A 22,049-nucleotide genomic window follows, 5' to 3' on the forward strand; every position below is an offset into this window, starting at 1 on the left:
CAACTGATTTGAAACACGACCTCGAGTAACTCACTTCGGTTCTCTCCAACTCATAGTACAACAGGACAGTTACACCCATCAATTTCCTATTCCAAAGCACATCGTGACATTAATTAGATGTTGCGCCAAAATCTGGGACATCCAGTTACTCCTTTCATGGGCATGCTGAAATAATGTGTCTTGAGACGTTCGTGCATCCTCAAATTTTGTTTTAACAGCTTTACTGAGGGATAATTTCTACAGCATAAAATTCATCTGCTGTAAATATACGATTCAGTGATTCTTAGTAAATGTAAAAAGTTGTGGAACCATCACACAATCCAGTTTCAGAATACTTTAATCACCCTAAAAAGTCTCCTCATGCTGTCTGCGTTAATTCTGACTTCTATCCCCAGCCCTAGGCAAACACTGATCTGCCTTTAGTCTCTATAAATGTGACCTTCCTGGGTATTTCATGTAAATGGACTCATAAAAGATGTTGCCTTCTGTAGTTGCCTTCTTTCACTTAGCATAATGTTTTTCAGATTCACCCATGTTGTAGCAGGTACCAACAGCTTGTTACCTTTTACTTCTGAATAGTATTCCATTTTTCTGAGAGAACATATTTTGTTAATCTGCACCAGTCAATAGGCATGTAGTCTTTCCAGACTGAGGCCATAATGAGCAATACTATTAACATTCACATATATGTCTTTGTGTAAACATATGTCTTCATTTCTCTCAAGGACATTCCTAGGAGCAAACTGCTGGGTCATGTGGCAAATTTATGTTTAGCTTTTTAAGAAACTGCCAAACCTTTCTAAAGCAGCTGCACCATTTTACACTCCTACCAGCAATGTATGAGAGTTCCAGTTTAGAAAAACTCACAAATACCTGGTACTGTCCATCTTGATTAAAGCCCTTTTGGTGGGTATTACTGGCATCTTATTATGATTTGAATTTGTATTCCCTAGTGAGTAATGATGGTGAGCATCCTTCCATGGCCAAGCCATTCACAGGGCTTCCTTGGTGGATCCTGCCCCCCCCTTTTAAAAATATTTTATTTATTTATTTGACACAGAGAGGTCACAAGTAGGCAGAGAGGCAGGCTGAGAGGGGGAGGCTCCCTGATGAGCAAAGAGCCCCATGCGGGACTCTATCCCAGGACCCTGAGATCAAGACCTGAGCCGAAGGCAGCAGCTTAACCCACTGAGCCACCCAGGTGCCCTCTTTGCCCATTTTATACTGAATTGTCTACGTATTGAGTTATACAAGTTCTTTTTTTTTTTTTTTTGTAAAGTCTTGATTTTAGGTAATCCCTACACCCAATGTGGGGCTCAAAATTACAACCCAAGATCAACAATCATACGCTCTACCAACTTAGCCCTGTAACAGTTCTCTACACATTCTGAAATCAAGTCCCTATTAGTTACATGATTTGAAATACTTTCTCCCACTCTGTGGCTTGTCTTTTCATTTTCTGGTATCCTTTGAAGTATAAAAGTTTTTAATTTTAATGAAACCCACATTATCAATTGTTTTCTTTTATGGTTATTTTTGGTGTCATAACTCTTTGCCTGACCCCTCAAGAAGATTTTCTCCTATGGTTTCTTCTACAATTTTTAGTTTTAGCTCCCATCTAAATAAGCCTAAGAGCTATTTTGAGTTAATTTTTGGATATGGTATGAAGTAAGGGTCTTAGTTCATTTTGGTTTTAGCACTTATTTGACTTTCCCAGCCCCATTTGTTGAAAAGACTATTTTTTCACCATCAAATTCCCTCAGCATCTTTATTGAAAATCAACTGACCATAAATATAAGGGTTTATTTCTGGATACTCAATTCCGTCCCATTGATCTATATGCCTATCTTTGCTCTAATAACACAAGAATTTTCTGTGATTTTCCAGTTTCCTAAGATGCTGGTGAGACTTTCATTTGAGACCTTCCTTCTTTTCTGATATAGTGTAGGTGTTTATACGCCATAAATTTTCCTCAATAACTGACAGCTGCATCTGATAAATTTTTATATATTTTGTGTTTTCATTCCACTAAAAATACTTTCTAGCTTCTCTTGATACTTCTTCTTTGACTCATAGGTTATGTAGAAATGTGTTGTTTAATTTCCAAATATTTGTGGACTCACCAGATCTCTTTCTGATTTCTGATTAAACTGTTACCATCAGAGTATGTTGTATGATTTTAATCCACCTTTAATACTGAAGCTCGTTGTGTGGTGATCTATCTTGGAGAATGTTCTACATGCATGTGATGAGAATGTACTCTGCCATCACTGTTTCATGTATGTCAGAGATGTTAGATAATGCTGTTGAAGTCTTCTCAGTATCCTTGCTGATTTTCTCTCATTTATCGGGAACAGGGTATTGAAGCTTCCATTTATTATTATTGGATTGCCTATTTTCGCTTCAATTCAGTCACATTTTGCTTCATATGTATAGAGGCTGTTATTAGAGTATATACATTCATTGCCCTATCTTTCATGTACTGACCATTTGTCACAATGAAGTATCTTAGTTTCTAGTAAGTCTCTTATCTTCACATCTGTTTTGTCAGGAATTTAACGCAGCCACTTCAGCTCTCTTTGGGTTACTGTCTGTATGATTTACCTTTTCCCATCTTCTCCTTTCAACCTATTTGTGTCTTTGAATTTAAGGTGTATCTCTTGTATACAAGATAACTGAACCTTACTTTTTATCCAGTTTAATAAATAATATTTAATAAAATTCCTTTTGTTTTTGCATATTTAGGCATCTATATTGAATTGTAATTTTGATGTGGTGGGTTTAAATTTGCCATTTTGTTATTTGTTTTCTACATCTACTGTCTTTTTTGTTCCTCTTATGGCTTTCTTTTGTATCAATACTTTTTACTGTACTATTTCAGTTCCTCCATTAATTTTCTTTTACCTTTTTTTTTTTAGTGGTTGCTGTAAGGATTACAATATGCATCTTACTTTATCATAATCTACGGGGCATAACCTGGGTAGCTCAGTCAGTTGAGCGTCTGACTCTTGATTTCAACTCAGGTCATGATCTCAGGGTTATAGGATCAAGCCCCACGTTGGGCTCTGCACTGGGCATGAAGCCTATTTGGGATTCTTTCTCTCCCACTCTTCTTTTGCCCCTCCCCCCCTTTCTCTAAAAAAAATTAAAATTTATCACAATCTACTTCAGATTAAGACTAACTTAATTCCAGTGAAATGCAGAAATTCCACTCTACTACAGCTCCATTCCTTCTGCCTTTTGTCTATTATTGTCATATATGTAATATATTATGTTTGTATATTATAAACTCAACAGCATATTATAATTAGTTTCATATAATCTTCAGTCTTTTAGAAGAAGTTAAGAAGAAAAATGAGAAAAAAATAGTCCTTTTCATTTCTTTCTGACTCATATTTTACCATTCCAGTCTTCTTCACTTCCTCCTACAGATTCAATTTACTATGTGGTGTCATTATTTCCTTTCAACCTGAAGGACTTCCTGTATTGTTTCTTGTAAGGCAAGTCTAGCAAAGAATTCTCTCAGTCTTTATTCAGGTATTTCTTTATTTCATCTTCATTTTTGAAGGATGATTTTTCTGGATATAGAATTCTTAGTTGATTAACTTCCTTTTGGCACTCTGAATATGTCATTTCACTGTCTTCTGTCTTTCACTGGTATTATTGTCATCATTTATCATTATTATTGAAGTATAATTGACATACAATGTTATATTAGTTTCAGGTGTACAACATATTGATGCAACAATCTGTACTTTACTCAGTGCTTACAACAGTAGGTGTAATCACCATTTGTCACCATACAGTGTTATTACAATATTATTGACTACATTCCCTACGTGGTAGTTTTGATCTCCATGACGTATTTATTTTATAAATGAATGGAAGTGTATACTGTCTTCCATCGTTTTTGATGAAAAGTCAGACATTAAGGTTTCCTTGCATAAAGTCAGTGGTTTTTCTTCTGCTGCTTTCAAGATTTTCCTCTTTGTTTTTGTCTTGCAACAATATAACTAGGTGTATTTTCCTAACTAAAGTCCATTGGGCTTCTTGGATGCCTATCAACATTTTTCATCACATTTAGAGTGTTTTCAGCCATTACTTCTTCAAATACTTTTGCTCCCCCTTCCTCTCTCTCCTTTCCTTCTGGGACTCCCTGGTACATCTGATATTATCATACAGGTTTCTATAGCCCTATTTACTTTTCTTTTTTCTGTTCTTTTTTTTTTTCTCAGATTTGATCATTTCTATCATTCTAGCTTCAAATTCATTGATTCTTCCCTAATCTATCTCAAATTTGCTACTGAGATGGTCTAATGACTTCTTCCTGCTACTGAATTTCAACTGCTGAAACAACAATTATTGTTATTATTGTATTTTTCAACTTGAGAATTTCTATTTGGTTCTTTTTAAAAAATATAATTTGTATCTCCTTATTGAGAATTTCTATTTGCTGATTCATTGTTGTACTTGCCTTTAATTCTTTAAACATGGTTTCCTTTAGTTCTTTGAACATACTTACAATAACCACTTTGAAGTCTATTTAATTCAACCCAGGGACATTCAGAGTCAATTTCTACTGACTGCTTTTTTCCCTGCATATGAGTCACATTTTTTTGTTTCTGTGTATATCATATATTTGCTGAAGATGGGACATTTTGGATGACATATTCTAGCAACTCTAGAGCCCAACTTTGTTCTCCAAGAAGACTACTATCATTGCTGTTGGTTGGTTTGTTCTTTGTTTGGTAACTTATTTCAGCTAGATCTGTAAATCTGCTCCTCCCATCTCTTTGTAACAAGCAGCTGTTGCTACCTCTGCTCATTCTTGTTTCCTTATTTTTGTTTTGAGCTTCACTTCCTAGGATCACCCTGTGTGTGCACAGCTTAGTGGTCAATCTGTGATTGAAAGGAGGTTACATTAAACCTCAGCCCCTAAAGCTTCTGTCCTCTATCGATGCGTAGGAGAACACATTAAAAATTTAGGCCACTTACAAATCTCCCCTGGTTTTTTACTTTCAGCTGGGATCCTTCCCTGCTCCTATACACAGGCATGCAACCTCAGGGTTGGTCCTCATGGCCTGCTTCAATCTGGAAGGAACTTCCACCTGACCAAGCAGAGAAAAGAGAATGGAAGCAGCCCAGGCAAAACTGCCACAGAGTCCCACTCTTCTTTCCTTAGGTTTGGCTGTTTTTCAAGTATAAACACTTTTCAGGTTGTTGTATTCCTCTGACCAATTTCCAGAGCACTGAGATGGGTTTTTTCATCAATTCTGTCCAATGTTATAACTTTCTTTCTCAAGAGAGAATGTGCCAACTTCCTCATATGGCTATAGCCATTCAAATTTGAGAATATTCCTATAGTAAACTGAAATATTTAAATGATTTCTTTACATCAGTGTTTCTATGTATTCAACCAAAAATTGTTTCTTCTCTTTTTACCTTTATTTCTACTTTTTTTGTTCATTTATAATTCATTAATTCAATTATTTGTATGAAAAAATATCAATTGATTTCCTATTATGTGCCAGTCAACTACTTTTTTAGACCTTTTCAACCTCTATCATGAGCACTTGCCTCACCCTTACATCAGCAGCCCTAGAATGCAACATCCTTCATCAAATTACTATATATTATGAACCTTCAGCACTGCCCTTCAATAATGATATAAAACATTTATGTGGTACTCACTGTGTGCCAGGCATTATTCTAAGTACTTAACACAGTTTCATTGCTGTCATTCACAACAACTTTATACTAACAGCTACTATTCTATTCTCTCTCTAGATGAGAAAATGGAGACTCAGAGAAATTAAGTAACTTATTTAAGATCATACAAGTAGTAAGTAGCAAAGACAAGATGTGAATTTAGCACTGTGGCTCCAGAATCCATGCTCTTCAACATAACATTAGACGGCTTCATGAGTATGTCATCTTTTGCAAATGCCAAGAATCTACTACTTCACTTTCATATTACCAAATACACAAGAGGGGAAGCACATACTTCAAGAGACTGTACTCAACCTTCTCACTTGAAATTACTGTATCTAGCATTTAAAATTACTATTGTTTATTAAAGCTAACTGCTCAAAGAATTTTAATATTAGGTATTGCTAAAAGGTGTTAAGTTAAAAGCTGCTATTATAAAACAAACATTGTTAAGAGTACCCCAAATGGATCAAAACCATTTTTAAAATCTGACAACTCATATCTAACCAACTCAAATACGGGAGGCATCAAACAATTTAATGTAAATTTAAAGTATCAAACATTGGTATGAATTAAATATAACTACAGCATATTTTTAATATTTTAGCAAACATATGAACGTGTACAAGTTCTTTCTTCTTTGTTACAATTGGCTTCTCCACCCCTATTCCTTCCAAAACATGACCTCATTAAGAAATTCCAATAAAGATTCCCTTTTGGACTTTTACTAAAGTCAACTTAATTAGTTCATGGACTTTGCTACAAATCCGTAAATATATACCTAGAGGCAAAATTATAACTGTCTTACCCACGACGATCTTGTTTATACTGCCATTTTAAATACTATACCAGACCTCAAGAGAGAGACCACACAAAGGTTCTGTAGCTTAAGCAATGTGTCAGTCGGTGGCAGAACCAAAACAGTCACTGCCAACCTCCGTTCTCCTGAAAAATACTCACGTAATAAAGCTGAGCGATCAAGACACAAAAATTTGTTTTGAAGGTTTTTTTTCTCGTACAGTATTTTTCAACTAACAAAACAACCGTGTCACAGTTAACTAAATGTACACTGTGTAGTACAGATATACATGCTCTGAGGAGTTGTAAAATGTAAGCCTCTTTCTTTGAAACGCATTTAAAATAAAACTATGTCTACTTTAGCATACATATGGCTGAGATGACTGAACCATGGGTATAGAGGATTATGAAATCTAGGAAGAAAGCAAGGAGCTGAAAGACCAAAGAGGGGGAAATCTCCCCAAAACAGAATAATTATTTCCATATAAATCATTTTGTGATTTTTTTTTAAATGACCCCATGACCTGTGAGGTAGTGGAAGAGGAAAGTCAAAATGACAAATTGCTAATCATGCCAAGAGACCCCTTTTCCCTTTCCTGATGATGTTTCCTCAACATGAGTGGTAGTTTCCTTAGGCAGGCCAATGACAGAATGCTGATTTACTACATAATATACATATCTGTATCAGAGGATTTAACATACCTTAAGCCAAGATTCCTTTATACATGATTTCTAATAAAGACAGGAGCAGCAGACCTTTATAAATTATGTAGGGAATTCTATTCTCAGTGTTATATAATAAGGACTTTGAGGAGGGAAACAAACAAACAAAAAGCATTTGCTAGCTTTCCTCAAATTATTCACCAAAAAAATACTTGGACTTTACCTTGTTGTGCCACAACAAATAAGATGAAATCAAATGAGTAGCTGTCCTTTCCTCCCCTTAGAATGAAACACGGTCTGTATCTTTGCATTGCCTCTTAATCCTTTTGCAAAGTGCTCAAGGGTATTCCCATCTCATTATTTCCAACCTGGTCATGTTTCTTTACGTTCTACATTCTCTGGGAAAATTTAATCTTCCTAAAGCACAACTCTGATCCTTTCATTCTTCTGCACAAAAACTCCAAACATCTTTTTTTTTTTTTTACTGAATTAAGTATGATCACTCTTTCCTGGTGACTGTGATAACAGAACCCTGTAAGAGAACTCCCACTTATCTTTCCACACCCATCTACTACTATTATTCATTCCTATAGTCATCCCTCCACTCCAGATAAACCAAACTTTTGATTTCCTAATTTGGGTCTTTGGGATTCCTTCCCTCATTGAAGCTGTTCATTCTGCCTCGCTATTCCCCCCACATCCCACCTTGTCATGCCAAAATTCTAGGGCTCCACAAAAATAACATCCACTCCACAAAAACTTGCCTATCACTGCACCAACTAGAGCCCCCCCCCTTATCTTGACTTGCCAGAGTAGTTTTTAAGCCTCTGACGTCTTTGATCCAATCCATCTATGATACAGTTACCTGCAGAGCTTATAGCACTATGTCTTACACATATTCGTGCATGTCTTTGTTGAATGAAACCCAAATCACTCTTTAAGAGAATTCTAGGTAGGGGCACCTGGGTGGCTCAGTGGGCTAAGCCGCTGCCTTCGGCTCAGGTCATGATCTCAGGGTCCTGGGATCGAGTCCCGCATCGGGCTCTCTGCTCGGCGGGGAGCCTGCTTCCCTCTCTCTCTCTCTCTCTCTCTGCCTGCTTGTGGTCTCTCTCTGTCAAATAAATAAATAAAATCTTTAAAAAAAAAAAAAGAGAATTCTAGGTAATTTTCTTCTTTTTTTTTTTTTAATCTATTTATTTATTTATTACCAGAGAGAGAGAGAGAGCGTGCGTGTGCACACAAGCAGGCAGAGGCGGGGAGAGAAGCAGGCTCCCTGCCAAGCAAGGAGCCTGATGCAGGACTCGATCCCAGGATCCTGGGATCATGACCTGAGCCGAAGGCAGTGGCTTAACCGACTGAGCCACCCAGGCGTCCCGGTAATTTTCTTCTTAATATGTTCTCCTCTCCCCCTTTCTTTGGTGTTTTTTTTTTTTTTTTTCTGATTAAAAAAAATAATTCAGGTTTCTTGAAACAAAAATGTCAGTTCTTAATCTTTTTTCAAATAACCCTTCCCTTTACGTTTCTCATAAAATTATAAGGATCCTAGGCCTGACAATTCTTGCTAATTTGCTGTGAGCCTATCATACCCCAATGCTGACAATCCTCAGGATATTCACCAAAACTCACTATTCAAAACCAGAGGAGCATTTTAAATGTGAGCAGTCAATTTAAGAAGCTCACTGGAGTTCCAAGACTACCTCTGGGATACTGAACTTTAATTAGCAATTGTCTCTTTCTTTAAAGCCACCAAAAATGCACTGACATCAATACATCAGCGCCCACAGCTTCCAACGATGGATGAAGCTATGAGTAATCTAACTTGGCAAGGTTTTCTAAGACCACTTTTCTCCAAAGCAACCTGAGTAACCTATTCCCAAGTTTCTAAATAGGAATTAAAGATTGAAAATATCCAGCCAAAAAAAGAAAAAAAAAAGCCATCATACCTGGTTACAAAATGTAAGAGCAGAAATAGAGCAGCTCCAGACAAGCTAAAAATGATACTTAAATCTCACACCTACACAAATATATGAAATTGACTAAACATTAGCCTGGATTTGGGGGGGCGGGGGGAGACTTAAACACCAATAAGCTTTAACTGCTCTCTCTGACCCCACTAATACTTAAATAACAGCAGAAGCTTAACCATACACAGTATCAGTTCTGAATTAGTAATTAATCTTTCTTGCCCCAAACTAATTTCTTTAAGGTTTCATAACTATGGACTCTGCTAATTTGCATAGCTGATATACTTGGCAAGTTGGTCAATTAAGTTACCTGTTGTATGAGTGAGCGAGCCTCTTCAGAGACACATTCTGGCATGTTCAAAGTAGTGTGAGTATTTATTCCTGCTGGATGGCACTCAACCAGAGTCTGAAATAATCAATCAGGTACACTTCTTATCCCAAATAACATCATTTACTGTTCTACCACAAGATTTATGGACGGCAAGTACAGAAAGCTCAAAACCATCGTAACGGGAGGTATAGTAATCAACACAGCGTCTCTCTCCTAAGCAGTTCAGGCCAAGGGCCACGAGACTACAGGACTTCTAACTGAAATGAAGGCAATCATCAAAATCACACCATAAGCTTCTGCTGCTGTCCCTTTCCCCTTAGTTATACAGGGAATGGCTCATAATAAAAAAACCTTTTATTATACACAGAAATTTAAAAAGGGACTTGGTATCTCTGAATTTTTTAATGTTCTTAAAAACCTTCTAAGTTTAGAACTGGTTAATAATAACAGTTTATATATTTACAGCACTTCAAGATTTAGTTGTACATGTAGGTGATCTGTAATAATCCACAACAATCTTAAGAGTTCAGTAGTACCTACATATTCAAGGTAGATGACTACTTACAAAAGTAGGACTGTTCATTTCCTCGGTTATCTTCTCAGGAGGCAATGTGCACAATACTACTAGAGTCTATTAAGCTCAAACATCCTACTTAAAAGTTATTGATCAGAAAGAGTATAAATTCTGTCCTTAAGCTAGAACAAATAGGAAAAATTTATAGTATTGAGAAAAAAGGCAATGCTACACCTTTTATATCTACATGAATTTTCTAAAATGAGAATTCCTTCCTGCTTTCCAGCAAATCCAGAGAATTCTAATACATCTTTACATGAACATTACAGATTTAATGCTGTTAAAACTGAATCACAGAAAATGAAGAGAAGGAATGTTTAGTCACATGTCTATGTACTACCGTTATGACGTAACGGAATTTTATTATTCATTGTAATACTTTTTTAAAAAAATCTGGAATCTAGATAAACTTGCCTTTTTCTGCCTTTTTAAAAAAAAATATATCAAAGGTTTTCCTATTTAGTCCCTGATCTAACAACTAAAGGCAAAGGCTAAATGTTCTCAATTTGAAATCAAGGTAGCATCTGGGTAAACTTATTAAACGTCCAGGTCACTGCTTACCTTGCCAGTGAGAAGTTCAAAGAGGACAGCACCCAAACTCCACCAATCACAGGCTTCTGTTTCTTCTGTGATTGCTCCAACCTCTAAACACACCAAAAAAGGTTGATATTAAAATTCCAAAGGTCAATTCAACTTTCAAAATTAACATGTATTAGCAAGGTGACCTTTTTAATGCTGAGAGAGCATATACTAAATACTACTGGGCTTTCAAAATTCCTGAAAGTTACTTATCCCCTTTGGTCACCTACTGTGGTTGCATTTTTTTTTATGCAGTCATATATTAAACTGAGACATTTGTTCTTTAGTTGATAGAGGGACACCTTCAAGAAGCTACACTTAGAAGTTCTATGAATCTACTAGTTCAGCATTTTGCTTAATTTTTCAAATTCAAGAAAGTACAGCCAATGCTACCTTAGGTCATTTTTTGTTTTAGAAATAAAGACTCGAGGTTCAGAAGGAACTTCAAAAATTATTTAAACCAGTAATTATCCTTTTAATTACAGATTAGAAGCCAGAGAAGTGAAATGCCTTGTCCAATGTCATACAGTAAATCAGCAGCAGAACTAAAACCTGATTTATAATACCACCTCTCTCCTATATAATCAATTGTTTTCAACTAAAGGACGAGCATGTGAAATGCAAATTTACCCATTTTGATATTTAGAAGTGCAGATACGTTGTTTTAAGCCCTAACTGAAACTACGGGCTACGATAAGAGTGTTTAGAGTATCTACAAATTACAGTCTTATCTGCCTTAGCCCTATCTTTCACCAGCCTGAGTTCCCGAAATGCAATATGAGTTTTCAGGTGTCATTTTCCAGGTTGCTTCGCAAATCAGCAACACTCCTCATTTTACTAGTTCTGAGGCTTTGAGCCCTTACGTCTGTTTGACGCCTTCCTGTCCTTTCCTAATGACATTCGATTAGTCGCTAAGCCTGTCGATGTCTAACCCTTCACTTCCATTTGGCTGACATAACACACTTAATATTTGGGTGGAGGGTAACCCACAACTCATAAAAATAAAGCTCAAAAGTTTTGAAGGAGTTAGGCCAGAAATTAGCAATAACTGAAGTGGTGCTCACGTGCCCAGCCTTTTAACCAGTACTTTGTGCAAGTACTGCATAGAAGAACCATAAAACTCAGAAAAGAACTTGAGGTTTAAGCCTTGGAGCAAAAGGTCAGGAAGACAGAGCTGTTCCTATGGAAATATGAAATTCCTCCTATTCGGTTTTATCTTCCAGACCCTGGCACCGACCCTCTCCTGGAACTCAAGCAGCCGATGAAGAAGTGCATCCCTCCACACCAGCCCCTACCCAGTCTTTCTCCACGGGATGCGCTCGGGGCCAAATCACAACCTCCATTCTCTAAGGGGCTGCTCTCAACCAGGTGGTAAAAAGAAAACATAGATTTTAACCACTCAAACTACTGTGTGAATGACGAAAACTCTCCTAAGCCTGCTGATGTCATGTGCATTTATAAAGCAGCAGCTTGTTTGAAAAACTGAGACCTAACAACGGAGATTTAATTGTATATACATTGTAAATATATTGGTGTCTATGTGTGTATGTGTATGTATGTATGCAAACACATACACATCAGTAGGATGAACTATTACTACATAAGCATTTTAAATGATGTACTCATATAAAGTTTAAGTATGTCAGTAAATGGATATATTAAATTAAAAAACAAGGCATAAAACAAGAGAATTCTAATTTTAGAAGTATGTATTTTTAAAAAAGACTGGTGGGAAAAGATGACAAAATATTTTAGTGATTTGCCTCTGAGGGGATAACGTGTTTATTTCCATCCCTATACTTAGGAACCTACATGAATAGCTAAGCGGTGCGTTTTAAACAGATAGCAAGAAAACATGGAAACAGTCGGGTGTGCTGGAGCAGGAAGGTGAAGCTTTGCTGGCCAATCCTCCCTAAGAGTCCGCCTCCATCCTTTCTCCGCAGCGTAAATGTATGACATATGAGAAAGCGCAACGCAGACTGGAAATCAGGGGGCCTGGGTGAAGGGCCCTGAGGAATCCACTTAATCTCACGTTTAATGGAAGGTTACAAGAGCGTTACATCTGAGGGCCTCTTGGTTAACTTGAGCTCTAACTTCTATGATTTTGATACTCAAGGATTTCCTAAAACAGTGATTCTCCTGAAGGACAACTCTTTGGGAGCTCTCATTCAAAGTACTTATGCTGCCCTTCCCAGGTTCAAATTCACTGCCCCCACTACCTTCTCAACCTCCCGTAGAAAGCACTGTCACTTTCAAAATGTGCTCTAAAAACTTCAGGAAGGGTCTAAGTTCTTAGAAGCTTCAAAAAAGTAAAAAAAACTGACCACAGTCCAGTCCTCAAATATAACTTCTTGAACATTTCCGTCCAGTCTAAAGCAAGCAATGGATTACATCATTTCCCTGTTCAAAATTCTGAAATGGCTTCTCACTGAGCATTAAATAATGTTTAAATGTCTCGCTTATTTGGGCATGTGTATATTCAGGTCTCAACCCATCTTATTCATTCAACCAACATACATAAGCAGCACAAACTGGGCACCATGCTGGTCCCTGTTCCTCCATGGAACTCCATTAGCTGGCCACACCGCTAAATTATATGAAACCAAGTTCAAGTTTTCCCACTAGCATAGTTAATGGTTTTTTTTTTTAAATAACTTTTTGCTCAAGAATTTGTTATTCTATTTTCTTTAATCATATAGTAATAAGTATATACCTCTTGGTTTTATGAAGGAGGTTATCAGCTTACAGCTCAAGACCCAAAATAATTGACCAGCATGAAGTCTCACTCTCCACGTCTGCTGGCTGCTCTGCTCACAGAAGGCACGCGTTGCAATGACAGTTGCAACAATAAGTCAGAGCTAACATTCATTGACAGCTTACTGATGTCAAGAACTATTTAACATTTTACATGAATTATTTAAAAATTTCCAAGCAACCTTATGGAGAACCTACTTAGGTTGGATGCCTTTGGAGGGGAAAGAATATTGTGTTTGTGTGCCCAAGAAAGAGGAACATCTGACCCATCAGCCCAAAGAAAATTGTGAAAAGTAATTAGATGGTTTTATAGGGTCTAAAAACATGCCCTGAGGAGCTCTAGACTAGAGCCACACTCCGAGTTTCCTATTAGATTTGAGCAGAGGGCTGCTGAGAAAAGTCTATGTAATACACTCAGTGGCTAACATAATTTATAAAGGCACCGTTTTACTCAGCAAAAGATCCAAGGTGTCATCACTGGTGCAGCCCAGCCCATCCAAGGTTACATGCTATGCCCATTCTCCAGTATTCACTGCTGGGAACGTGCACCAGGTAAAATTTATCACTATGGCCCCGGGGTTGGGGTGAGGGGGTGATGGCTGGGTGGTCCTTGAAGCTACCAGATAAGCACAGTCCATCTTCCTGAGCATCAAAGATTTTCATATTTATGAGAAGGAGTAGGACAATGTTTTGCTAGCAAAGGAAACTCAGATTTATTATGGGCCAGAATGCACAATTTGCCTAGATTTACAAGATAAAAAGACTTCTGAGAAACTTCAGGAGGACATTTCACTTGTCCCCCAGGGTACCCATTTCATATCACCTCGACACCCCTACACCGCTACTTGGGTAGAAAAGTCTGAGGCACTTCATGAGGCAGACAACGTGCACTCCGTCACTGGTTTCTGTGAAATGGCTCAACAAAAGAATCCAAGGAACAGGTTCATGGTTTTATGCTGCTCTGAAAGCCCTCACAGTCTTCTGCCGGAGTCCTTAACAGGTAGATAATGATCAACATACTGCTTCGAATGTGGATGGGCCCCAGTGTGAGGGAGGCAACCCAGGCAGTAGCAAGAGGACCAAGTGGGCCCTACAGCCAATGACGTCCCCCTCCCGCCTCGGCTTGCTCTCTGCTCCAGGAAGCACCGACCAGTATCCAACATCACTGTCGGCTTTCCTCTAGCACTTCTGACTTCAGTCTACTTCTGGTGCTCCTCATTTCTCTTTCCGTCTTTCCCTGATCTTCCCCTCTTCTTTTTTTCCCAACGACAACCAGCTTCTTTTCCTCTTCCCTGAATTTCTCTTTCTTCCCTCCTCTTGGATATCACTTGCTTACACTTTCTGATGGTCCTAGGGCCGAAAGGGACCGCTGATCCTAATCGAAGAAAAACTGCTTCTGAAAGTATGAAGGTGTCTAGGCTGAATGTCATCTTTATTCTGATTGGGCCAGTAAAGGAGGAGAACAACTGTGAAAGGTAATTATTTTTTTTTTCCCCCACAGAAATCTGGGGAAAAGACACTAAACAGGTTTTGGAGTCATCCTCTTAGAATGCAGCTTGAAGCTTTTGAAAATGACTTTATATTAAGCAGGGATTCCTTAATTAATGTGAAACGGACACCATGACCAACTGACCTTGATTTTTCACAGATGACTCAAAAATACAACAAAGAGTTTGTATTTAGGTAAGATAGAAAGAGGAACTTCTTAATGGCTAGGAGATTTAAATGTTACAAATGGAGTAAGTACTTGTGGAATTTCTTCTTTAGGATTTTCAAACAGAATTTCCTTTTTTCTTTAAATAATCAGAATGAAGGATTTGGGCTGTCTTTTTAACACTGTTTAAGGACTAATCATTCTTATATTAAAAAGTAATGATATGGGGCGTCTGGGTGGCTCAGTTGATTACGCGTCCGACTCAGTCTTGGCTCAGGTCTTGATCACAACCAAGCCCCACACTGGGCTCCGCACTAGGCTTGGAGCTTACTTAAAAAAAAGATATACTCTGAAACTGCACTGCCAACAAGAAGCCTGAGGCTGTATGACTGCCAAACAACTGTTTAAAACTGCTTTACTTGCAAAATCTATACAAAAATTTGAAGCATAAACCAAGAGTACTGATTTATATATAAAGCTACAAGACGACTACCACACGTATATGTATCTAATGTCAAAAGCAGAGAATATAAAGAAATATCAAATAAAATTGTGAGACTATTTTAAAAGTGTAACACACTAAAGCTAAGAAATCCTATTAAACTCCTATCTTGAATTTTTTAAATCTGAAAAAAAAGCAGAAAAATATTTTAAAGGATAAATTTACCACTGTTGTGTCAATTTTCTTATTTTTCCTACAAAAACCAATGTGTAAAGCTTCTGCACATGCCCTTCCCCTGCTGCTATAATCTATATTTGCAATTGCCAGGGTGGCTAAATATTATCTCTATTCTCCTCAAACGCAGCAATACTTACTACAGTATAGGCATTAAGCAAAGTGATGGAGGGGGGAAATGAACTATTCCCTAAGGAAAAAAAAAACAAATTCTCAAGGTTATTCCCACAAAACTCAAAAAGAGATGGTGTTATCAAAGAATCCTGGATTTTTGTCTTTGAATCAAAGAAACGTATGGACAGGGCTCTGGAAACGCTACTGTTTGACCCTGGCTGAGTGTGTCATACTAAGCTTACTCTGAAAATGAGGGGAGCCAGATCTATAACATCCTTTCTACCTGTAGTTTTATGATCCTGAAAGTGTTTTCAAAAGCACTCATGAGCCTTTCTCAAAACTTCTTCTTCCTCCATTAACCTACCATCCCCAAAGAACAGGGCTATGCTAAAATGATGAGCGTTCCTCAAGCTTCCTTTCTCTCCTTTCTATCCACAGCACTACTCCGTTTCCCTAACAGACCTGGTGACAAACAAAATGAATCAGTGTCAATCTAATCATTATCATCTTTTAATGTAATGGAGACACAGAACTGGCCCCAGATTAGATTTCAATCCATCTAAAATTTTTCAAGGACATCAAATATGTGAGAACAGTTTAGTAAAATTCTCGAATTCATATTTTAGCACTATCAATTCTAACATTCCTAACACAAAATAGGACCTTACTGATTCATACTAATGATTCAAACCATCATATTTCACAAATGAATAAACCTGTTTAAATAAAACAAAAAAGATATCACAACATAAAATGTGCTTTGCCTATCTTTCTTTTACTCATGTTTAACACCTCATAGAACAACTCTTCAACAAGCCAAGATATTTTTCAGACAAATAATGCTGCCTTGGTAACCCATATTGTCAAAGGGTTTGCTAAAACATAGAATAAGAGAGTTTTACAGTCCTTATGATACTCAATTTACTAAGTCTCCCTCTTATAGCCAAAAATAATATTGCTAACCTGTCCCCAAAACTGTAGCTATAATAATCATTGCTCCTGAAAAATACCGGAGCAAAAAAGCAGAAAGCTTGGACTTAAGAAATCATAAAATGTCCAACACCTACATGAAAAGTGAAGGAACAAAAGTATACACTCTCTTTTCGGACCACGGAGAGACCATGTGACCCCCAGGATTACCAAAATCACAACATATACTTAAGTACAGGCACATAGCCTCTTGGGACTAATTACATAGTTTAAACCATGGGTTTGCCGAAGACATGACTCAAAACTAACCAAATATAACAATACCGTGCTGGAAGCTGTACAGAACTGAAAAAGCTAGAAAATGCACATCAAACTCAAGCTTTAAATAAAGACCAACCTTTCCACAAAGCTTGACAAAGACGAATGATCTTACATTTTAGGCAATTTGGTACCCTCGACATCCCAAATTCAGAATTTACTCTTCTTTAAGAGTTTGTTACTATTGTATTTGCTTGATAAATAAGGGAGTCTGAAAGTCTACATTTAGTTCTTTGATGGGTGGATTTGATAAGACATGGTTTCAGACTAATGACACCACTTGACTCTGTTCCCTGGTTTTTCACAAGGGAGACTCACACAGGGTCCATCTCATCCTTCCCCCAAGCCCATTGCAAAAATCTCCAGACAATTTTATAACCTCTCTCTGGCAGTATGCTCTGTTGTACTATCTTCCTCATAGGCTATGACAGGAAATATAGTAGGTTCACAATTTTCTTAGAAGAGAATTTTACATATAAACTCTATTTTCATTTAGAACAAGTTTTTAAATATTTCTCCCAAACTGTTTTAATACTCTTTTAATAAATAGAATCTTAAAAGCCTCATTTCTTTTCACTCTCTAAGTTCTAGTAACTGTGGAACTATTAAGAGAGCATATAAAACTCAATGAAATGGCAACAATTGTTGCAAATAAAGGATTTATGTAATAGTCAAATTAAACCAACATTTAGATGCTAGAAGAATTTGTCACATAAATGATACAGCACTTTATCCAAATATCCGAATGATGGAACAATTCTAAAGGCACAGATCTATGCAATAAATTAAAATGATAATCTGTAGTGAGTATACTTTGGGAGAGAAGGGGAGATACAGTTTTCTAATGCCACAGAGTTTTTAAAAAATTGATTTTAGGTATCTGACTTTAAGGATTGCAATTCTCACTTCTGGAAAAGAAGCATAAGTAACACAAATACATTAGCTTTTAGAAAAAAAGAGATCTTTGCTGAATAAAACAATATAAAAATTAAGCCACCATGGCCTTAGATAGGAATAGAAAAAAGAAAAAAAAAAAGGAAAAAAAAATCTGGTCTATCATTAGTGACATACTTGGACCAAGGAAAAGAACATTTTTCTTCTGCAATGAGCATTCCATGTCAGCTAGAGCATGGAAACATTAGTACTGTGTTCCTACACAGTCTTTCCCTGCAGCATCTGTTGCTAATTGAAAGGGACTAGAATTACAAAATTCTAGTCAATTTCTCTCACCAGCTCTTGCTGTGTATAAAGATTTTCTATGCAGGGGCTGAGCATTAGTCTTCCACTACAGCTGATGACTAAAGAACAAAGAGAAAGAAACACAGAAGAAAGAATTTTTTTGTCATCCAACAATATATGGAACTAAATGGTGAGTAGAGAAACAGCGAAGCACATCTTTTGTTGGTGTGGTAAATTACCATTCTATAAATGCAACTATTCACCAATAAAGGTCTATTGACATTCTAGGTAACCAACTGTACAGGTCTTCTGTTTGGGTAGTCTCTCTCTCTCTCTTTTTTTTTTTTTACATAAGTTTTCAAAATCAACTGTCAATCCTATACCAATTATGTCTTTTATTTCTAGCTCCTAGGCACAAGAGGCACTTAATAAGTGTTTGTTGAATAAATATATCCATCTTGTGTTCTGTAGCACAGTTCATTCCAGGATTCAGAGCATCTACAAAAGCCTCATTGCATTCATTTTCCTTAAGTCCCATCAAGCATAGAGATCTACGTCAAGTCCTTTCACACTTTTATATGTGTTAGGCTAGAAAGTTCCAAACATTATCTAAAGCACACCCTGGCTGCTGGATGAAACACAGATTAAAGTCAGGTGAGAATGGAGGTCAGTCAGTTGATGAATGCGGTAGTCCAGGCAAGTGATGCTGCTGGCTTAAAGATAGGGGTGCGGTGGGCGCCTTCCAGGGCTCCCCTCTGCAGAGTGCGGTGACTGCCTCGGTCTGTTCTGAGGGGATGGCGTGCGGCAAAGGAAAAAGCTGACAAGCCCCAGGAGCAGGAAGAAGATAGGACTGGGAGGTAACTCAGGGTTTCCCATGCCCCTGTTCAGTGTGGCAATCCAGGCACCCAGTCCCATGAAAGGTGCTACCGGTGCATAAGCTGCCTACGATATCTGGCTCCAAGTCTGGTGAGATAATTAGTATGTTAGCATTCTCTTAATGTCCCCAAAACAAACTCAGTTAAGTAAACTGGAGGACAACTACACCTCTTAGTTTCCCAAGGGTATTATTTTAGATATAGAGACAATTTTTTGAAAAGTTTCCCCAAAATGTTGCAACTAAAAGCAAAACTAAAAGTCATATCAACTAGGAGAATAAAATTTCACTTTAAGTCCAGGATTGAACTGTTTCTCTAATACCTATAAACTAAATTATGAAAGTTGAGACATTTAAAGTTTCAAAGTCTGAAGGTACACAAGTGTTTAAGAGAACGTGTATTTTAAATGAAATCATTTGGACAGAAGAAATGTACTTGCCCAAGGTCTCTCATCTCTTAGGCAGATCTTAATTCTCAGAGTGATAAACTATCTAGAGCCTGGAATTAGCACTTTGCTCCCCTTTCTCCATATTTTATCCTACTTTAGAAAATGCTGGCTGCCTACTTCTCCATTCCCCATTCCATAAAATCTTCCAACTCTGTACTCAATTGATTATTCAAATGCCTTATTCGTTGAGTAGGGTGTATGAACTACTTAAAAATTATCAGTATCACATTCTCTCATCCATTAGAGTGTTATCCAGAGGGGCCGATGACAGAGGCTAGTACTTTCCAGAGAGAAGTGAGCAGCAGCCAGAGCTCCACGCTTCACTGCACCACAAGGCGATGGGAGAAGTGTGCGCTTCTACCTTTCACATACTTGTTTTCTTGGTCCAACCCAGGCTCTAGCCTTGCTGCCTGCCACCACCTTATTAATCCAGTGGTTTTTCACGTATTTTAATTACCTGAAACCCTGGGCCAGCTGTATTGTGGGGACTTGGACATAAGGACATACTGCACTCAGAGAATTCAGGCTGGGCTTGACCAAATACTTAAATCTGCTTTTTTCTCACTACCTAGCTCTGAGTTTCTCGCTGTGGGGGTGACCTGGCAACCATGTTCTGAGCTTTCCTGCACTTATCTGCATAAGCTGCATCAAACTCCTTGATTTAACTTGATTCAGCATTCCAGAACCAAGAATTACCTGGTCAAGGGAGTTTATAGGTATCATTACTATACTTCTTGTGATATAAAATAAGAAATGGGTAACTACCAGATGACTTCTGGTTGACTGATTACAATTATAATTCTGAGCTCTATACAATCTTGCTTACTCTCACACCCTGCATTTCTAGGAGAAAAAAAAAACCCACAAACCAACAGCATGCTCCATTTTCCATTGATCATATCACAACATCTCCATTCTGAATAGCCATCGGGTGTCACAGTGTTACCCAACCAAAGCCATTAAAGTTGATTGATGAGAAAAAGGCTAACTGAAAATTGTGAAAATGACAGACGCAGCTCCCCCCACCGCTGTTGCCGTGTTAGGCAGCCAGAGCTTCATGCACTGCTATTAAAGGAGCTTAAGGAATCCCATTTGCTTTGTCATCAATTTTTTAAAACCTTAGCATTTTTAAACATTTATTTGAAGGAAGCATTTGTGAATAATTGCTTGGAAGGCGTAAGCCCTGGTTACTTCATGGAGATGCAAACTGACAAAATTTCGTGCTCGCTTTGGCAGCACATATACAAACTGACAAAATTTTATATGCTATGGAAACGGATGCTTTGGTCAAGTAGCTAGCGAGTAGCTCTGGTACGTAATATTTAAGACTATTATCTCTTCTGCATTAAAGATCAGAGGTAAAAGACAGTTCATTTTCCTTTTTATGATAATATGGCAGTGAGGCTAAGTAACCAAATAGTTGCCAAAAATCAACTTAGACCTGAAAATCAAGAAGCACTACAGTGCAGCTATTACTTAAAACTACAAGTATCTGGTCGCGTGTTCCTCTTCTAAAAAAGAATCTGTCCAAGATCAGAAAGAAAATCGTTTGGAGTAAATAAGAGGTTAAAACTAATTTCCTCTTAATAATCTAAAGCTTGAAGTAACCCCCCACTCCCCGGTATAACAGGTAGTCTTATGAAACATACAGAGATCTTGTATTTTACCTCTTTCATATGAAAACATTATTAACTGACTTTAAAAATTCTCTAGTTCTAATGGCCGAAGAATTTCTTCTCCTGAAAAGAGCTAATATGTTATCCACTAAGGTGCCAAATCACAAGATGAGACACTTTGCTATTACTCTGCCTCATTCCCGGCAGTGGAGACAAATCATATTTTGTCCTGATGAGAAGTATGATTTCAGAAAGGGTCTATTTCAACATTGAGTGAGCTTAACGCAGAGGTGAAGTTGACTGGCCCATCACTGGGGGATTTGTGAGAGATCCAAGATACATCCTACCTAGGGAGGGATCCCAAGGTTCTACACTTTTCGAAACAGTATAAAGCAACTCTTTAATCTTTCTATCAGGAGGGGCTTGCCTGGACAAGGTAAGATTTGGGTTGACTGCAAGCTCTTTTGCTTGTCTTAATATGACTCTATACTCGTGGCACAAGCTTCATCAACAGACTGGAGTGAAGTACATTAGGGAATATTCATCACTGTAAAATTTTCACTGTTCTATGGCAAACTTGAAAAGTTACTGGTTCTCCCAAAGAAGATAGAGATTTGGTCTTTATAACAATAAGAACTAAAGGCAAAGGACTAAAAGTACTTGCTAATTGTTCAAGAAAAACATTAAATCATCCCACTATGTACAGGAGAGTTACTGGTGAAGTTTTGCTTAAGAGTAAATCAAACAAAAGAGTTACTGTTTGAAAGATAATGTTTAAATATTAACCACAAATACTGTACTCTTTAAAAATTATTTCTATAGCTCCCTCTTGCTTTTTTCTTCTTTCTCCTTTGGGGGGAAATATTA

The 22,049-nt window shown here is 37.5% G+C and overlaps 1 protein-coding gene across 7 annotated transcripts in view; it reads right to left on the minus strand.

Moving 5' to 3' along the window:
• The window catches only part of RPS6KC1 (ribosomal protein S6 kinase C1), a 171,823-nt gene that overhangs the window by 1,161 nt on the left and 148,613 nt on the right, over positions 1–22,049 (minus strand). For 6 of the 7 annotated variants that reach the window (XM_045983238.1, XM_045983236.1, XM_045983237.1 and 3 more), the window contains 2 exons: positions 10,601–10,683; positions 9,445–9,540 (listed from right to left, as the gene is read on the minus strand). In XM_045983238.1, the coding sequence (XP_045839194.1) occupies positions 9,445–9,540; positions 10,601–10,683 (179 nt within the window). Of the gene's footprint in view, positions 1–5,001; positions 5,109–9,444; positions 9,541–10,600; positions 10,684–22,049 lie in introns of those variants that run through there. The other variant, XM_045983235.1, reaches the window with a different exon arrangement.

The sequence above is a fragment of the Meles meles genome, chromosome 17 (assembly GCF_922984935.1).
Source record: "Meles meles chromosome 17, mMelMel3.1 paternal haplotype, whole genome shotgun sequence".
Classification (NCBI taxonomy): domain Eukaryota; kingdom Metazoa; phylum Chordata; class Mammalia; order Carnivora; family Mustelidae; genus Meles; species Meles meles.